The sequence below is a fragment of the Scyliorhinus canicula genome, chromosome 17, assembly GCF_902713615.1.
Source record: "Scyliorhinus canicula chromosome 17, sScyCan1.1, whole genome shotgun sequence".
Lineage (NCBI taxonomy): Eukaryota > Metazoa > Chordata > Chondrichthyes > Carcharhiniformes > Scyliorhinidae > Scyliorhinus > Scyliorhinus canicula.
The window spans coordinates 95867371-95886137 of record NC_052162.1 but is presented as its reverse complement, the minus strand read 5'-3'; the positions used below and the strand labels follow the sequence as shown (position 1 = coordinate 95886137).

The 18767-nt window shown below is 45.4% G+C and overlaps 1 protein-coding gene across 3 annotated transcripts in view; it reads left to right on the top strand.

The window, feature by feature from the left end:
- Positions 1-18767, top strand: part of dock11 (dedicator of cytokinesis 11) — a 321886-nt gene that overhangs the window by 60994 nt on the left and 242125 nt on the right. For 2 of the 3 annotated variants that reach the window (XM_038774332.1, XM_038774334.1), the window contains exons 2-5: positions 449-565; positions 1882-1971; positions 12666-12748; positions 15144-15213. In XM_038774332.1, the coding sequence (XP_038630260.1) occupies positions 449-565; positions 1882-1971; positions 12666-12748; positions 15144-15213 (360 nt within the window). The remainder of the gene's footprint in view (positions 1-448; positions 566-1881; positions 1972-12665; positions 12749-15143; positions 15214-18767) is intronic. The other variant, XM_038774333.1, reaches the window with a different exon arrangement.

Below are 18767 nucleotides of genomic sequence, written 5' to 3'. Positions count from 1 at the left end.
TAACGTTTTTGGTAATGAGTGCCATGTCATTAGTTTTAATGTGATCTTGAACTAATCTCTCTAGGAGTCTATTCTACATGTTCAATAATCTTGTGAGAAAATGAAAAGCTTGCTAACCACCAACCTGCTCAAGGCTGATGAATTTTGTTATCTATTCCTGTGCTTGTTTAATTAGCTTTCTTATTTGCTTGTTTATGCCTTCAATTGAAGGACTTACACCATCATGTCTTCCTTCAGTTTCCTCTGCTTAACCACAAAGAATTCCAGTAGATCTGTAAGGAATGCGTCAGTCTTCCTGAAACCATTTGAATGGCTCCCTCTGTTTCCTGGCAGTTGGTTGTCCTGATGTCCTTTTATAATATTGCAAAACGAAGTAAGGGTCACAATCCTGTGTCGCTGTTCTGATCGAACGACCTTCAATGAACCTTTACCATTTGTCTCTCTGCAGGAAAAAACAAAAATTGTCGAGCCGTTGGATTATGAGAATGTCATTACGCAACGGAAAGCGCAGATTCAGAATGATCCTCTACGGGATCTACTGCAATTCCCATTGGACGAGGTTTCAGTAAGTACGCTCATACATGTGTTGGACAAATTCTAATAGTGCTTCCAGGCTTTCATCACTATGAAGCGTAGTCGTGGGTGAGGCACTCGGAGACGCTTGGATTAAAATCACGAGCAGGTCAGTTAGTTCCTTGCGTTTGCGGTTCATGTATACCTGGACTCCTTTTACCCATTTTCTCCCCCATACCTCTCAATATCTTTTATACAACAAAAATCCATCATTCTCTGCCCTGAAAGCTTCATATGTTGCCTAACATCCACAGCCATTTTTGTTGGGGGGTGGGGGTGGAGTCTGAAAGTCTGGAGAATTTCAGATTTTCACTACCCCTTGAATGAAAAAATGCATTCTGGTTTCCTTCCTGAATGGTTTGGCTCTAATCTTAAGGTTGTGCCCTCTTCCTCTTGGTCCTCTCACCAGAGGAAGATAGGCTTCCTCCATCACCTATCCTCTCAACTCATTTTATCCCATTGGCCAGAGCATCCCTCAACCCTCTCCAGGCAAGGGAAGTACAAGCTGCTTGCTGCTCCAGGAAAGTTATCCCCACATAAAGAACCTACAGGAGATGATGGGTGGAAAATAGAAGGTTCTGTCTCATTGGGTGAATAACTTGTGCCTTTATCACAATAAAATACCCCAAAGTGCTTTAGAGAGGTGACAACCGAAGGCTATTGGAGGAGAGCAAAGGCATGGCTGAGATGGAGCTTATTCATGAAGGAGGTGAAGAGAGGTGGACAGGGTATCGTGGAGCGGGAGTAAACCCAGTTGAAGGGGGTCTATGAAGCAAATCTGCAACTGAGAGGAGCAAGGGAGAGCTGAGTGGGTGACATTGGCTGACACAACAGTTTAGAGGTCAGTAGAAAGACGAAGAAAGGTGAAGCTGTGGGGCTTTTGAAAAAGAAAATGGCCGGGTTCTCCATTGTGAGCTCACCTGGCTGTGACTGTTAGGGAGGATGGAGAATTTGGCGCTCAGCCCAATCTCCCATTCATAGCAGCGGGACGTGAAAATCCCACCCAATGAATAAATATTTGACAAAGGTCAATTTAAAAGAACATCTAAATGGACAATGTAATGTAACATTTCCAAAGAACCTTTAGAGACACGATGGGCTGAATGGCCTTCTTCAGAGCTGCAGTGTTCTAAAATGCGTTTTATGGACGATGGACAATCTCATTCCAAAATTACTGTGCAATGAATACGAGAAATGACTCTGAAGTTTCTTTGAGATCCAGTTATGCAGTTAAATGATATCTTTACTGTTACATCTATTCCTCACATGCAATCATACTGAGCACTGTATTTTTCTTTTCCTGAATAGATCTCTACAATTCTGCGCCAGAGAAGAACCATCCAGTCTACACTGCCTTCAGATGCTGCAAAGCTAGCCCAAAGCCTTCTGGTTAAAGAGGTACACATGGATGTGTGATCCAATGCATGAATGTTTATTAATTCTAGCTCTAAGATTCCCTCCCCAGCCTTCCATTCCCCTCTCCTTCCTTAAGATGCTCCTTAGAACCTACAGCTTTGGCCAGGCTTTGGTTACCTGTTTAATCTCCCCTTTATTAGTTTGGTGTCGGTGTTTCTCTGATTCGGCCATGCCAAATGTCTTCAGACCATATACTGTGTTAAAAGCAATATATTCATGCATGTTTGGTGAGCATGTATCAAATCTGGAGATTGTAGATTAGCCTGGTTACGCTGTACTCTTCTCACAGTGACACTGAACATCTAACATGCAAAAACATTCACGATTTCTGGGGAAATCATGAAATTGGTGTGAAGAATGTTCCATTAAGTGTTTAATTAAGTCTTCCTTTTTCAAGTGAAGAAAAACTTGAGGCCAGCATTTGTTGCTCCCCCCCACCAATTGCCCTTGAGAATGTGGTGATGAGCCACCTCTTGAACCGCTGCTGTCCGTGAGGTGTAGGTACACCCACAGTGCTGTTAGGGAGTGAGTTCCTGGATTTTGATGAAGGAACAGCATTATATTTCCATGTCAGGCCGATGTATGATTTTGGAGGCTAAGATGGAGCTTATCATGAAGGGGTTGGAGAGGAGAGTGAACCCAGTTGAAGGGGCTCTACCAAGCAAAGTAGTAACCTGAGAGGAGGGAAGGAGGCCTGAGTGGGTGGCATTGGCTGATACATCAGGTTAGAGGGGAGTAGAGGGACGGAGAAAGGTGAAGCTGTGGAGCTTTTGAAAAAGAAAATGGAGCTGGTTTAGCATAGTGGGCTAAACAGCTGGCTTATAATGCAGAACAAGGCTAGCAGCGCGGGTTCAATTCCCGTGCTGGCCACCCCGAATAGGCACCGGAATATGGCGACTAGGGGCTTTTCACACTAACTTCATTGAAGCCTACTTGTGACAATAAGCAATTATTATCATTAATCTGAAGTGGTGGTGTTCCCATCCTCTGAACTTCTAGGTGCTGGTTTAGGAAGAGCCTTGGTGAGTTCCTGCAGTGCATTGTGTAGCTGATGAATATTGCTGCCACTGTGTGCCAGTGGTGGAGGGAGTGAATATTTAGTATGGTGGATGGGATGTTGAGTAGTACCTGTCATTTAGCACTAATGAGTGTAACAAATGAATGAGTGATGGCAAATGTCAGGCTTGTTAGGGATAGGTTAATAAATCCAGAGGAAATTCATACGTAGCCTATTAGGTAGCAGCTCTTTTAAACAGGAAGTTGTGGCCTGCCCATCTGACGTACTGATCTAAAATTTGTTATAACTACCACATGAAAGAGGAAGAAAGCCCTTCTGTCAGTGTGAACAATTTCTGCTTATTTGTACTATCAAAACCTATCGTAATTTTGCACACACTAATTAAATCTCCCCTTAACCTTTTCTGCCCTTAATATTGAACAGCACCAGCTTCTCTAGTTTCTACATATAACAAGTCTCTCAACGCTGATACCATTCTACTAAATCGCTTCTACATCATTTCCAAGGCCATGACCTCTCTCCTAAAGTGCCCAAAACTGAGCAAAACACTCCAGCTGTTATATAACCAATGTTCTCTCAAGGTTCAGAAAAATGTTCTTGCCTTTGTTCTGTTTCCCTATTTATAGAAAACAAACAAACTATCTTTTTTTTTGTTTTTAAATAATTTTTATTGGAATTTAAAAAAAAATATATCAACAAAACAATAATAACAATAATAATAATAAACACCCCCCGGCACCCGTAACAACGCATATAACAAACCCCCTCACCCCCCCCCCCCAATCCCACTAAACAACAAAATAAATTAACAATAAGCAAACTAACTTAAACACTATCCCCCTGAAAATCACCCCCCCCTTTCACTCCCTCCCCCCGGGTTGCTGCTGCTGCTGACCTAGTACCTTATCGTTGAGCCAGAAAGTCGAGGAAAGGCTGCCACCGCCTAAAGAACCCTTCTACCGACCCCCTCAGGGCGAATTTGACCCTCTCCAGCTGAATGAATCCCGCCATGTCATTAATCCAGGTCTCCACGCTCGGAGGTCTCGCATCTTTCCACTGCAGCAAGATCCTCCGCCGAGCTACTAGGGACGCAAAGGCCAAGGCATCGGCCTCTTTCGCCTCCTGCACTCCCGGCTCCACCCCAACCCCAAATATCGCGAGTGCCCAGTCTGGCTTGGCCCTGGATCCCACCACCCTCGACACCGTCCTCGCCACCCCGTTCCAGAACTCCTCCAGTGCCGGGCATGCCCAGAACATATGGGCATGGTTCGCTGGACTCCCCGAGCACCTGACACACCTGACTTCGCCCCCAAAGAACCTACTCATCCTAGATCCAGACATGTGGGCCCGGTGCAGCACCTTGAATTGGATGAGGCTAAGCCGCGCACATGAGGAGGAAGAGTTAACCCTCTCCAGGGCATCCGCCCATGTCCCCTCCTCGATCTGCTCCCCCAGCTCCACCTCCCACTTAGCCTTCAGCTCCTCTACCGACACCTCCCCCACCTCCTGCATTACCTGGTAGATGTCCGACACCTTCCCATCCCCGACCCACACCCCCGAAAGCACCCTATCCCTTACCCCCCGCGGAGGCAGCAAAGGGAACCCCTCCACCTGTCGCTTAGCAAACGCCTTGACCTGAAGGTACCTGAACATATTCCCCGGGGGAGCTCAAACTTCTCCTCCAGTTCACCAAGGCTTGCGAACCTCCCGTCGGTAAACAGGTCTCCCAACTTCCTAATGCCCGCCCTGTGCAAACAAACTATCTTGCCATAGATTTCAGCTACCATGTGTCTATCCATTTTGCCATTCTCTCAACAGCCTCCTGAAGTCTGTTGCTATCATTCTCATTTTGTATTGCATTTTTGAGATTGGTATCATTTACAGTCTTTGTAAACATGCCTTTTATGCCCGACTCCAGAATATTTATACTGCATTGGATCTATTTGATCCACCCAGTCCTGCCCAATATTTCCACGCCACTCAATCCTCTCCCTACCGTTCCTCATCTAACTCCATCAATAAGACCCTCTATTCCCTTCTGCTCAAATGTTTGCTTATGTTTACTTAAATACCACGGTGGCACAGTGGTTAGCCCTGGTGCCTCACAGCGCCAGGGACCCAGGTTCAATTCTAACCTTAGCTGACTGCCTGTCTGGAGTTTGCACGTTCTCCCTGTGTCTGCGTAGTTTTCCTCCGGGTGCTCCGGTTTCCTCCCACAATCCAAAGATGTGCCAGTTAGGTGGATTGACCATGCTAAATTGCCCTTAGTGGCTAAATATTACATGGAGTTACTGGGATAAGATGAGGGATTGGGCCTAGGAAGGGTGCTCTTTCAGAGGGTTCTTTTGACTCAATGGGCTGAATGGCCTCCTTCTGCACTGTAGAGATTTTATGATACTATTCGCTTCGCTCTCTGTGGTCGTGAGTTCCACATTCTCATGACTCTTTGTGTAAAGATTCTCTTGAATTCCCAATGGATTGCCTTGGTGCCTAGTTTATGGTGATGCTGTTTCATTTTATTCTTTGCCACAAAATTATTCGCTCTATCAAAACTGTTCAAAATTTTAAAGATATCTGTTAGGTCACCTCTCAGCCTTCTTCTTTCAAAAGAGACCCAGCCTGTCAATCCTTTCCTGATATGCGTAACCACATATTTTATATCATCCATGTAAATATTCTCTATCCTCTCCAGTATCTCTATTTTTTTCAATGTATGACGATAGAACTCGACACAGTAATTCCTGTGTAGTGTAATCAAGGTTCGATACCGGATTTGCAGAACTTATTGCTGTTCAATTCTAATGCTCCGGGGCTTTTTTAATGCCCATGTTAACCTGTTGCACCTTTTAGTGATTTGTATAATCCGTGACATCCTTATTTTTCTTGCCATAATATAATAACACATTCATTTAAGGAGAAATTAATTTACCAATTATAAGTCCAGTCTGCAAGTTTAGCAATTTTGTGTAATTTGTAGCCGTCTTCCTCAGTATTAGAAACATAGAAAATGGGTGCATGACTAGGCGGGGCAGCACGGTAGCATGGTGGTTAGCATAAATGCTTCACAGCTCCAGGGTCCCAGGTTCGATTCCCGGCTGGGTCACTGTAAACAAAAAAACCTGGGTTTCCTCCGGGTGCTCCGGTTTCTTCCCACAGTCCAAAGATGTGCGGGTTAGGTGGATTGGCCATGATAAATTGCCCTTAGTGTCCAAAATTGCCCTTCGTGTTGGGTGGGGTTACTGGTTTCTGGGGATAGGTGTTAACCTTGGGTAGGGTGCTCTTTCCAGGAGCCGGTGCAGACTCGATGGGCCGAATGGCCTCCTTCTGCACTGTAAATTCTATGTATTCGGCCCTTCGAGTCTGCACCATCATTCAACATGATCATGGTTGATCAATCAATTTCAGTATCTCACTTCCGCTTTCTCTCCATACCCTTTGATCCCTTTAGCTGCAAAGGCCACGTCCATATCCCTCCTGAATATATCCGACAAACTGGCCCCAACAGCTCTCTGTGTATAGAATTCCAAAAGTTCACAACTTCTGAGAGAAGAAGTTCTTCCTCATCTCAGTCCTGAATGGCTTACCTCTTGTTCTTAGGCTCTGACCCTTGGTTCTGGATGTCCCCAACACCGGGGGCATTCTTCCAGCATCTAGCCTGTCCAATCCCATCAGGATTTTTTATGTGTGGTAGTCACCACTAACTGTATTAGATGTATATTAGATGTAGTATGGTAAGACTCCTGTACTAGAGGTACATGGGTAAGTCCCTACCTGCTTGCTCTGCCCAGTAGGAGGCATATAATTGTGTGTTCTCCCCGGTGCTGCTCCCATTCTGGTGGCAGCTACAGGAGGCTACACATCTTTGCTCAATAAAGCCTTGATTATTCACTACTCTCGTCTTCGTAGTAATTGATAGTGCATCAATTCATTGAGCAAAGATGTGTAGCCTCCTGTAGCTGCTACTAGAATGGGAGCAGCGCCGGCGAGCACACACATTTATACGCTGCTTACTGGGCGGAGCCAGCAGGCAGGGATTTACCCATGTACCTCTAGTGCAGGAGTTGTACCGTACTACATCTAATATACATCTAATACAGTTAGTGGTGACTACCACAATATGTATCTATGAGATCCCCTCCCATTCGTCTAAACTCCAGTGAGTAAAAACCCAGTCAATCCAGTCCTCCTTCATATGTCAGTCCTGCCATCCCGGGAATTAGTCTGGTGATTAGTGTCAAGCCCTCTCCACCACCACCAACCCCCCCCCCCCCCCCCCCCCCCCCCCCCCAAAAGAAAATTTGATGTCATCTGCAAGTTTACAAATTATGGACGGAATTTTCTCAAAATCTGCAGTGCCAGGTTCATATTGAAAACCGACATGTATTTCTCCAGACGCACAGCCGAGTTTTCACTCCAGATTTTCTAGCACTTCTGCATAGATAGTACAGTGGTAGTGACTAGTGTCTTTTTCGAGAGAACAAAGGAATCCTGATTTTCTCTCGCCCAACAGTTCAGCACTCCCTCAGTACTGCACTGGAGTAAGTGTCAGCCTGGATTATGGGCTCAAGTCTCTTGAATTTTTGATATTCTGACTCAGAGGTGACATTGCTGCCCACGGAGCCAGCTGGAGGCATCTTGCATTATATTTTCGGCGAGTACTATTTCGATTTTTCCTTTGGGAATACAATATTCCAAATTCTGAAAATCTATTGAATCTCACTGTCACAAATAGAAATATCTCTGCCAGTGTTCTTCCCATGACTGCTTTATTGAAAACAAATGACTGGAGGACATTTTCCCCATAATACGTGCTTTGTTATGAAGCACATCACAGTCCTCCCAGTATAGAGATTTGCCCTCTATCATTCTGCATTTAATATAATGTGCCTTTCTCTATGTAGTCACGCAAAATATTGATTTCGTGAGCAGAAATTATCAGGCCATTTCCTGTTGCCTGAATGCGATGAGAGGCAACATTTGTGTCAGAGTTCAAAGTATTTTTTAAGGTCTTTCATTTGATTATCTCTTCAACCCCTGCAATTGAGCTGATAAAAAATCTTGCTTCATGACTGGGCGCACAGACTTTTGATCCTTTATACGGAGCATTTCGCCACCCTAGGATGACCCAGAGCTTTACAGCTGATGAATTCCTGTCATAGTGTAGGAAATAATCTGCGCATAGTAAGCTCCCACAAGCAACAATGAGAAAATGCCTAGCGAATTTTTGCTGGTCAGAATGTCGGGGGAACTCGCCTTGTCATCTTTGAAAAGTGCCTTGATCTCTAGAGAGGGCTGATAGAACCTCAGTTGAGCATCTCCTCTGAAAAGCAGCATCTTCGATAGCACTGCCACAGGGCTGTGCTGAATCATAAACTGTTCATGGCACAGAAAAAGGCCACATCGTGGCTGCCCCAACCTAATCCCACCTTTTAACCGCCTTCCACAGTCCTGCAGGTTACGGCACTTGAGGTGCATATCCAGACACATTTTTGATGAGTTGAGGTTTCTCCCTCTACTATCCTTTCAGGCACTGACCTCCAAATCCCCAACATCCCTCTGGGTGCAAAACACACCCCAACATCTCTTCCCTAATCTTCATATCAATTACTTTAAATTTATGCCCCCTAATCACTGACCTCTCTGCTAAGGTAGGTAGGCCATAGCAATCCATCCTATCCAGACCCCTCTCAACTTTGTACATATCAATCAAATATCCCTTCAGCTTCTGCTAATCCATGGAGAACAACGTCAATTTGCAGTATTGTGCACAGTTTTGCTCTGCTTATCGAAGGAAGGATACACTTGCCATACAGGGTAACTCTGGCGAGAATGGCAATCCGTTGGAGATTACCACTCTGCGGAAGTTACAGGTCATTAGTTTAGACATCCAATGTAAGGAGTTCTAATTCATTCACTTTAGCCCTGGCATCATCATAAGGATGTTGCTCTGGATCATATATGGCGAGGTGATTCATGTTGGTAGGAAACATTTGAATGCAGATTACAGGGTCAATGGCAGGGTTCTGAGGAATGTGGAGGAACAGAGAGATCTTGGGGTTCATGTCCATAGATCTCTGAAGATTGCCACTCAAGTGGACAGAGCCGTGAAGAAGGCCTATAGTGTGTTAGCGTTTATTAACAGGGGGCTTGAGTTTAAGAGCCGAGGGGTTATGCTGCAACAGTACATGACCCTGGTGAGACCACATTTGGAGTATTGTATGCAGTTCTGGTCACCTCACTATAGGAAGGATGTGGAAGCATTGGAAAGGGTGCAAAGGAGATTGACCAGGATGCTCCCTGGATTGGAGGATAGGTCTTATGAGGAAAGGTTGAGGGAGCTAGTGCTTTTCTCTTTTTTCTCTTTGGAGCGGAGGAGGATGAGAGGCGACTTAATAGAGATTTTAAGAGACTATTTCCTCGGGTGGATGTAGCTGTTGCAAGGGGGCATAACTATAAGGTTCAGGGTGGGATATATAGGAGGGATGTCCGAGGTAGGTTCTTTACTCAGAGAGTGGTTAGGGTGTGGAATGGACTGCCTGCTGTGATAGTGGAGTCGGATACTTTAGGAACTTTCAAGCGATTATTGGATAGGCACATGAAGCACACCAGAATACAGGGAGTGGGACGGCTTGATCTTGGTTTTGAACACGGCTCGGCATAACATCGAGGGCTGAAGGGCCTGTACGGTGCTGTACTGTTCTATGTTCTATGTTCTAATAGAGCTTCACCAAATTAATCCCTAGGGTGGCAGGATTGTTTTATGAGGAGAGATGGAGAAAACTGAAACTTAAAAATTCATCCAGGGCATGACATGGTTGATGTGGAGAGAATGTGTTTCCCCTGGCTGGTGTACCTAGAACCAGGGGGACACAGTCTCAGAATAAGGGGTAGGCCATTTAGGGCTGAGATGAGGAGGAATCTCTTCACTCGGAAGGTGGTAAATCTTTGGAATCTTCTACCACAGAGTGCTGTAGAATCTCAATTATTGATTAGATTTAAGACAGAAATTGATAGACTTTTGGATATTGTTGTCACTTATGGATATGTCGATAATGTGAGTAAGTGGTGTTAAGAGATAGACCAGGGGTGGGCAAACTTTTCCGTGCAAGGGCCACATTCAGAAATTCACAATTCACAAAGGGCCGCATAGTATATTAAGTAAAATAATTACTTCACCCGGTTATGATTCTGGGCGCCTCATATAGAACATAGAACAGTACAGCACAGAACAGGCCCTTCGGCCCTCGACGTTGTGCCGAGCAATGATCACCCTACTCAAGTCAACGTATCCACCCTATACCAGTAAGTAACCCAACACCCCCCCCCCCCATTAACCTTAAAAACTTTAAAAAAAAAAAAAAAAAATTTAAAAAAAAATTTTTTTTTTTTTTTTTTTAAATGACTTGGTGGGCCGCAGAAATACCTTTGGCGGGCCGCATGCGGCCCGCGGGCCGTAGTTTTCCCACCCCTGAGATAGACGATCAACTATGGTCTAATTTAATGGTGGAGCAGCATTGACAGGCAGAGTGGCCAATCCTGTTCCTTTTCATGGATCAAAAGGGAATTTGATGTATTACAGGCCTTGTGGAAAAGAATAGGCCCAGTTGGAGAGCTCATGGAAACAGGTGGCATACACACGGAAGAATGGTTGAAAAAATGATACGTGTTGCAGGGAACTGCTCCCACGCATCAAGTCTTAAAGCATCCATTCACTATCTGATTTTTGAATGTTAATTTTTCAAGAAAATAACCTATTTTTATGAGCTTTCATGGGTTCTACATTCAATTATGCTTTATTAAAACACCCTGGTAATGACATTGCTTAATGTTTTTCTTTATCTCTGTCGCACGGGACTCTCTGCCCCTTAATCAAAGCTTCTTGTGCCTGGTGTTGTCGTGGTGAATCTTCTATCTTTCTCCGCCGTGGCCCTGCCTTCCTTCCGTTTTTTTTTTTTTTTTTTTTTTTTTTTTTTTTTTTTTTTTAAATTTTTTTATTGGAATTTTTTGCAGAAAATATAACAAAAAGTATAGCAAAAAGCAGTAATATGCAACTAACAGCCCCATAACACCCACAATTCCCCCCATACCGTAACATCACATGTATCACATTCCCCCACCCCCCCCCCAAACAAGAGAACTTAACCATAAATTAAAATTAGATAAATCAAATTTAAATAAAATAAGCTAACATAATCAACGCCCCCCCCCCCCCACCCCCCCCCCCCCCCGGGTTGCTGCTGCTACTGTCCCAGTACCCTATCGTTGAGCCAGGAAGTCGAGGAAAGGTTGCCACCGTTTAAAGAACCCTTGCACCGATCCTCTCAGGGCGAATTTAACCTTCTCAAGCTTAATAAAGCCCGCCATGTCATTGATCCAGGTCTCCACGCTTGGGGGCCTCGCGTCCTTCCACTGTAGCAAAATCCTTCGCCGGGCTACTAGGGACGCAAAGGCCAGCACACCGGCCTCTTTCGCCTCCTGCCTGCCTTCCTTCCGTGAGGCCACTATTTTAACTGGAGGCCAACCAATGATTTGGTTGGATTCAGCATTATCTCTAGACTTCTGTACTCTGCTTCTAAACAGAACAAAGGCCTCAAGAACAAGGTTAACTTGACTGACCCAAAAAACCGTGAAGGCCTGTGGAAGGTGCTATATAAATGTGGCTGCTCTGAAATTATGATCAGGGTCAGTCACACATTTCATGACAGCATGATGGCCCCTGTGATGCAGCATGGTGCCTCATTTGATGATTTTCCTGTCACCACACCAGACAAGGCTATGTAATGGCTCCAGATCTGCTTGCATCTACTTTTTAGCCATGCTCTTGCAATTTTGGAAGATTGTAGCCAGTGCATCCATAGCCACTTAAAGATTATAGAATGTGACCTTTAGGTTCAGGGAATTCATCAGATCATAGAATCCCTACAGTGCAGAAGGAGTCCATTCAGCCCATCAAGTCTGCACTGACCCTCTGAAAGAGCACCTACCAAGGCTCACTCCACCACTCTATCTCTCTCACCCTGGGCACTAATTTTATCATGGCCAATCCAACTAACTTGCACAGCTTTGGACTGTGGGAGGAAACCGGAGCACCCGGAGGAAACCCATGCACACACAGGGAGAACGTGTAATCTCCACACAGACAGACAATCACCCAATACTGGAATTGAACACTGGTACCTGGCACTGAGACAGCAGTGCTGACCACTGTGCCACCGTGCCGCCCAGCGTTGGTCCCACTGGTTTTCCGAGTACTTTTTCCCTAGTACGCGCAATTATTTTACATTCCGCCTTCCCTATCGCCCCCTGGCATGTTTTTAAATGTTCAGGATGAAATGCTATCAGGAAATGAGGTAGGGCCTGCCTTTGGGCAGAGCACACCTAAATGAACAAAGTAATCTTGTTATCCACAAATTCACGTCACATCACAGCAGACTGACACCTTGTAAAGTTCCATGAAAAATTTTAATTTGGAATTAATCCCATAAAATTATTTTGTAAATATTAGATTAGTAAGTAGTATACTTGTTTGCCAAAAGGATGACAGCGTAAGTGATCTATTAGCTTTGCAGGAATGGTAAAATCTCATGGGATTGTTCCATGTTGTTTTTGCTGATTGTGTCATTATGTCTGATCTATTGGTATGGTCATTTGTTTACAGTGCATCAGGACCTATAATTCAGACTGGCACCTGGTAAACTTCAAATACGAAGCTTATGCAGGGGATTTCAGAGCATTGCCAAGGTAAGAGTTTTACTTCAGGTTGTTGTCGATAAGCTCTTCCAGAGGTGGCCCATGGGTCTGGGCATTATAAAAGGGCTGTTACGTTATTGGTAAATAATTCCTAAATAAATGTGCAGGAATGTTTAATTTAAGCAACTTGCGATATGTGCGTGTTTGTGTATATACACACATACACCGTTTTTTCTCTCTCTTATCCAGTGCTCTGTCTTTGCTTATCTTTTCCATTGTTCTCACTTTGCCTCCCTCACTCCCCTTTTCTCCCTTGCCCTCCTTTCCCTCACTCGTCCTCATTCGCTGTGTCTAGCTCACTATTTAAATAATTCTTACATGGGATGGGGGCATCATTGGCTAGGCCAGCATTTATTGCCCATCCCTAATTACCTTTTGAGAAGATGGTGGTGAGCTGCCTTCTTGGACTATTGCAATCCCTGTAGTGTAGATGCACCCACAGTGCTGTTTGGGATTTGACCCAGTGACACTGAAGAGATGATATATTTCCAAGAATGGTGTGTGATTTGGAGGGGATCTTGCAGGTGGTGGTATTCCTGTTCACCTGCTGCCCTTGTCCTTCTTGGTGGTAGAGGTCACAGGTTTGGAAGGTGCTGTCTCAGGAGCCTTGGTGAGTTCCTGCAGTGCATCTTGTCAATGGTGCACATGGCTGCTCCTGTGAGTTGATGGTGGTGGGAGTGATTGTTGAAAGTGGTGGATGAGGTAGCAATCAAGTGGGCTGTTTTGTTATGGATTGTGTTGAGCGTCTTGAGTGTTGTTGGAACTGTACTCATTCAGGCCATGGAGAATATTCCAGCAGACTCCTGACTTGTGCCTTGTAGATCGTGGACATGTTTTGGGGAATCACAAGGTGAGTTAGTCGCTGCAGGATTCCCAGCCTCTGATCTGCTCTTGTAGACACAGTATTTATATGGCTAGTTCAGTTCAGTTTCTGGTCAATGGTAAGTCTCAGGATTGTGATAGTGGGGGATTCAGCAATAATAATACCATTGAATGTCAAGGGGCGATGCTTAGATCCTCTCTTGTTGGAAATGGTCGTTGCCTGGCACTTGTGTGGGACGAATGTTACTTGCCACTCCTCAGCCCAAGCCTGGATATTGTCCAGGTTTTGCTGCATTCAGGCATGGACTGCTTCAGTGCCTGAATGATGCTGAACGTTGTGTAGTCATCTGCAAACATCCCCACCTCTGACCTTATGATGGGGGGGGGGGGAGGTCATTGATGAAGCAGCTGGTTGGTCGGGCCTAGGACGCTACCCTGAGGAACACCTGCGTTGATGTCCTGAAACTGAGGAAATTGACCTTCAACCACCACAATCATCTATGCCAGGTATGATCCCAACCAGTGGAGAGTTTTCCATTGGCTCCAGTTTTCCTAAGGGTCCTTGATGTCACATTTGGTCAAGCGTTGCATTGACATCAAAGGCAGTCACTTTCACCTTACCTCTTGATTTCAACATTTTTGTTCATGTTTGGACCAAGGCTGTAATAGGGTCAGGAACTGAATGATAGGTGGAACTCAAACTGAACACCAGTGGGCATATTGCTGAGTATTGCATCTGTTGCCAACACTTTCCATCACTTTGCTGATGAGCAAAAGTAGACTGACACGGTGATAATTAGCTGGGTTTGATTTGTCTTACTTTTTGTGGACAGGACATACCTGTTCAATTTTCCACTATTCTTCCAATGGCTATTGACAAATGTTGAACCTTCCTTATAAATTTTTCCTTTTGAGATGGCTGTGGGGAGGAATTGCTGCATCGCTGTAACAATGTGCACAAAGTAATCAAAAGGAACAGTCAAAAGTGATTGTGGCTCCATCAAGTGTGTCCAGAATATTAGGGTGAGGCATTTCCTACATTCCCTTAGTCCTCTCCTCCTCCCTCTTCCTCTTTTGGCTCGTCTTATGGTCTTATGGTCCCTATATGGGGCATTTTGAATCCAGTGAGGAACTCGTCTGGCTGCCTCTTAAGGAATCTGCATCTACCCAGTAATAACATAGAATCATAGAATCCCTACAGTGCCGAAGGAGGCCATTTGGTCCATCGAGTCTGCACCGGCCCTCTCCCCCGTAACCCCACAAGAGGCAATTTAGCAGAACCAACCCACCTAACCTACACATCTTTGGACTGTATTCCAGAGTCTCAATAACCTCTGTGAATGGAAGAATCATCTGATATCCAATCTGTTCCTAATCTTTCATAGTTTCAACCTCTCGACCTTTTCATCGAAGGCGACGTTAACAGATGCAAGACGGGAACTGTTAGTGAGAACGTTGTTCAAAAACAGGATTTGCCCCTCTAATTTAATTAAATTTTTCTGTGTTTTTCAAATATTTCCTCTGTAAAGCAAAGTTTCTGTGTTTGGGTTCCCGTTTCTTTTAGCAGAGTGCATCAGCCAGAAAAGTTACCTGTCCAGCTGTTTGAAGTTGATGAAGATGTGGATAGAGATGAGGTAGGTGTTTACATTTCTATAATGGAGTGCAATAGGCAATTGATCAATGTATTTGATGAATTATTCAATATGTTTAATGATGAGCTGCTAGCTGGAAAGGCACGGTGGAATTGAACTTGTGTAAACTGAGTAATTATTAATACTAATAATCTTTATTGTCACAAGTAGGCTTACATTTAATACTGCAGTGAAGTTACTGAGCCACGTTGCGGCGCCTGTTCAGGTACACGGAGGAAGCATTCAGAATATCCAATTCCCCTAACATTAATAAAGCCCAAGGTCCTGTTAACTCTCTATGATGTGCAAACAATTTACAATTATACATACTTGGAAGCTGCATGAAGCAGCCCTCCGTTGAGTGGGACCTGGAATGGGAAATGTGGTTAAGAAGTGGTGCAAGTTTGTGGAACAGACACTGCTGGAACCACCAAAGGCAATAAAACAAGACATGAGGGGCGGAATTCTCCGCAGGGGGCCAAATTCGTGAAGGCCGTCGTGAACTCGGCCAAGGTTCACGACGGCTTCGGAGCCCGCTCCCCGCACCTAATTCACCCCCACCCGGGGGGCTAGGAGCGGGCCTCCGTCTTTCCCGGCCGCAACCTCGGAGCGGATGACTTCATCGTGCAGACGGCACGAACCCGCGCATGCGCGGTGCCGTCTTTCTCCGCCGCCGCCCGGCAAGATGTGGTGGTTTGATCTTGCCGGGCGGCGGAGGGGAAAGAGTGCATCTGTTTTGGACGCTGGCCCGACAATCAGTGGGCACCGATCGCGGGTCTGTCCCCTCCCGAGCACAGTCGCGGTGCTCCCGTCCAAATCGGGCCCCTAGATGCCCCAAACGTGCATCTGGCGCCCGTTTCACGAATGCAGCGACCAGGTGTGATTGCTGCCGTGGTGAAACGAGCGTGAAGGGCCGGCCGCTCGGCCCATTGGGCTCGGAGAATCGCTGTTCGCCGTGAGAAACAGCGAGCGCCGATTTTTCCAAGTCCGGGGAGGGGAGGGAAGGGGGGGGGGTCGCAGGGGGCGCTAGGGGGGTGTAAAAATGTCGGGAGGCCCTCCCACGATTCTCCCACACCACGTGGGGAGCAGAGAATTCCGCCCAAGAGCATTGTAGCGAGATAACGGGTAACATGGAATGGAAGATATGAATTTGAAATGCACCAGTTGTTACACTGAAGTGAAGAGTATTGCAGATTGGGAACATGAAGGGGAACAGGTGAATCTTTCCATTTCCCCAGTTTTTGGCCTTTCATTTCTGCTCTCTGTCCTTGGAGGCTCTGTGCCCCTCTGCTATCCATCCCCCACACCCTATGTTACTGTCCACAAATACACAGTGAGATCACTCCCTTCCTAACTGGCACCTCATTAATAGCTAGTTCCTTACGATCTGCCTGCATACAAATCGCTGTGTGTATGTTGGCTTCCACCTAATTGATGCCCCATCTCCTCCTGAGAGCTTCCATGCGCCAGGTTTCATGTTTCTCTGTAGACCCCCGACAAGGACAGGAGCTGAGCTTTTGTCTATGATTTTGCAGCTTGGATTCTATGCTTCATTGGTGTCCCTCTCTGAAGGGGGGAAAGTACAATTTAGTTGGTGGTTTGATGCTGAAGTGCTCTATCCTATTCATCCCTGCCTCCTGTGAAATGAACTGAAATGATGATGATTAATTTTTGACTGCATATTATGACTCACTATGATTGTCATGTTACGAGAGTGTATGGTGTATTAAGTTCAATCGGCTGAGTTCACTAATCTATGCGGGAACATGAGGGTTCAGTGAGTGGAAAACAGCAATGGTCAATTGACCTTTGCAAACAAACCCATGAAGAGAAACCTGTATTAAGTGTCTTGCAGCCTATATGTGTGAAATTCTTGAGGCTTGATTAAAAAAAACTTAATCTGCTAATTATAAGAGGCCAGGAGACATTCCAATGATACGAATACCTATAATTGTCAGGAATAAAAGAATGACTAGGGTAAGAGTAGGGCCAGTCAAGGACTGTAGTGGGAAGTTGTGCGTGGAGTCTGAGGAGATAGGAGAGGTGCTAAATGAGTATTTTTTATCCGTATTCACACAGGAAAAACACAGTGTTGTCGAGGAGAATACTGAGATACAGGCTACTAGACTAGAAGGGCTTGAGGTACATAAGGAGGAGGTGTTAGCGATTCTGAAAAGCGTTAAAATAGATAAGTCCTCTGGGCTGGATGGGATTTATCCTAGGATTCTCTGGGACGCTAGGGAGGAGATTGCTGAGCCTTTGGCTTTGATCTTTAAGTCATCTTTGTCTTCAGGAATAGTGCCAGAAGACTGGAGGATAGCAAATGTTGTCCCCTTGTTCAAGAAGGGGAGTAGAGACAACCCCAGTAACTATAGACCAGTGAGCCTTACTTCTATTGTGGGCAAAGTCTTGGAAAGGTTTATAAGAGATAGGATGTATAATCATCTGGAAAGGAATAATTTGATTAGAGATAGTCAACATGGCTTTGTGAAGGGTTGGTCGTGCCTCACAAAGCTTATTGAGTTCTTTGAGAACATAGAACATAGAACATAGAACAGTACAGCACAGAACAGGCCCTTCGGCCCTCAATGTTGTGCCGAGCCATGATCACCCTACTCAAACCCACGTATCCACCCTATACCCGTAACCCAACAACCCCCCCTTAACCTTACTTTTATTAGGACACTACGGGCAATTTAGCATGGCCAATCCACCTAACCCGCACATCTTTGGACTGTGGGAGGAAACCGGAGCACCCGGAGGAAACCCACGCACACAGGGGGAGGACGTGCAGACTCCACACAGACAGTGACCCAGCCGGGAATCGAACCTGGGACCCTGGAGCTGTGAAGCATTTATGCTAACCACCATGCTACCCTGCTGCCCCAGGTGACCAAACAGGTGGATGAGGGTAAAGCAGTTGATGTGGTGTATTAACAGAGGGACATAGATAAGCTGCAGAGCTGGGCTGTCAGGTGGCAAATGGAGTTTAATGCAGAAAAGTGTGAGGTGATTCATTTTGGAAGGAATAACAGGAAGACAGAGTACTGGGCTAATGGTAAGATTCTTGGTAGTGTGGATGAGCAGAGAGATCTCAGTGTCCATGTCCATAGATCCCTGAAAGTTGCCACCCAGGTTGAGAGGGTTGTTAAGAAAGTGTACGGTGTGTTAGCTTTTATTGGTAGAGGAATTGAGTTTCGGAGCTATGAAGTCATGTTGCAGTTGTACAAAACTCTGGTGCGGCCGCATTTGGAGTATTGTGTGCAGTTCTGATCGTCACATTATAGGAAGGATGTGGAAGCATTGGAAAGGGTACAGAGGAGATTTACAAGGATGTTGCCTGGTATGGAGGGAAGTTCTTACGAGGAAAGGCTGAGGGACGTCAGGCTGTTTTCGTTAGAGAGAAGAAGGTTAAGAGGTGACTTGATTGAGACATACAAGATGATCAGAGGATTAGATAGGGTGGACAGTGAGAGCCTTTTTCTTGGATGGTGTTAGCTAGCACGAGGGGACATGGTTTAAATTGAGGGGAGATAGATATAGGACAGATGTCAGAG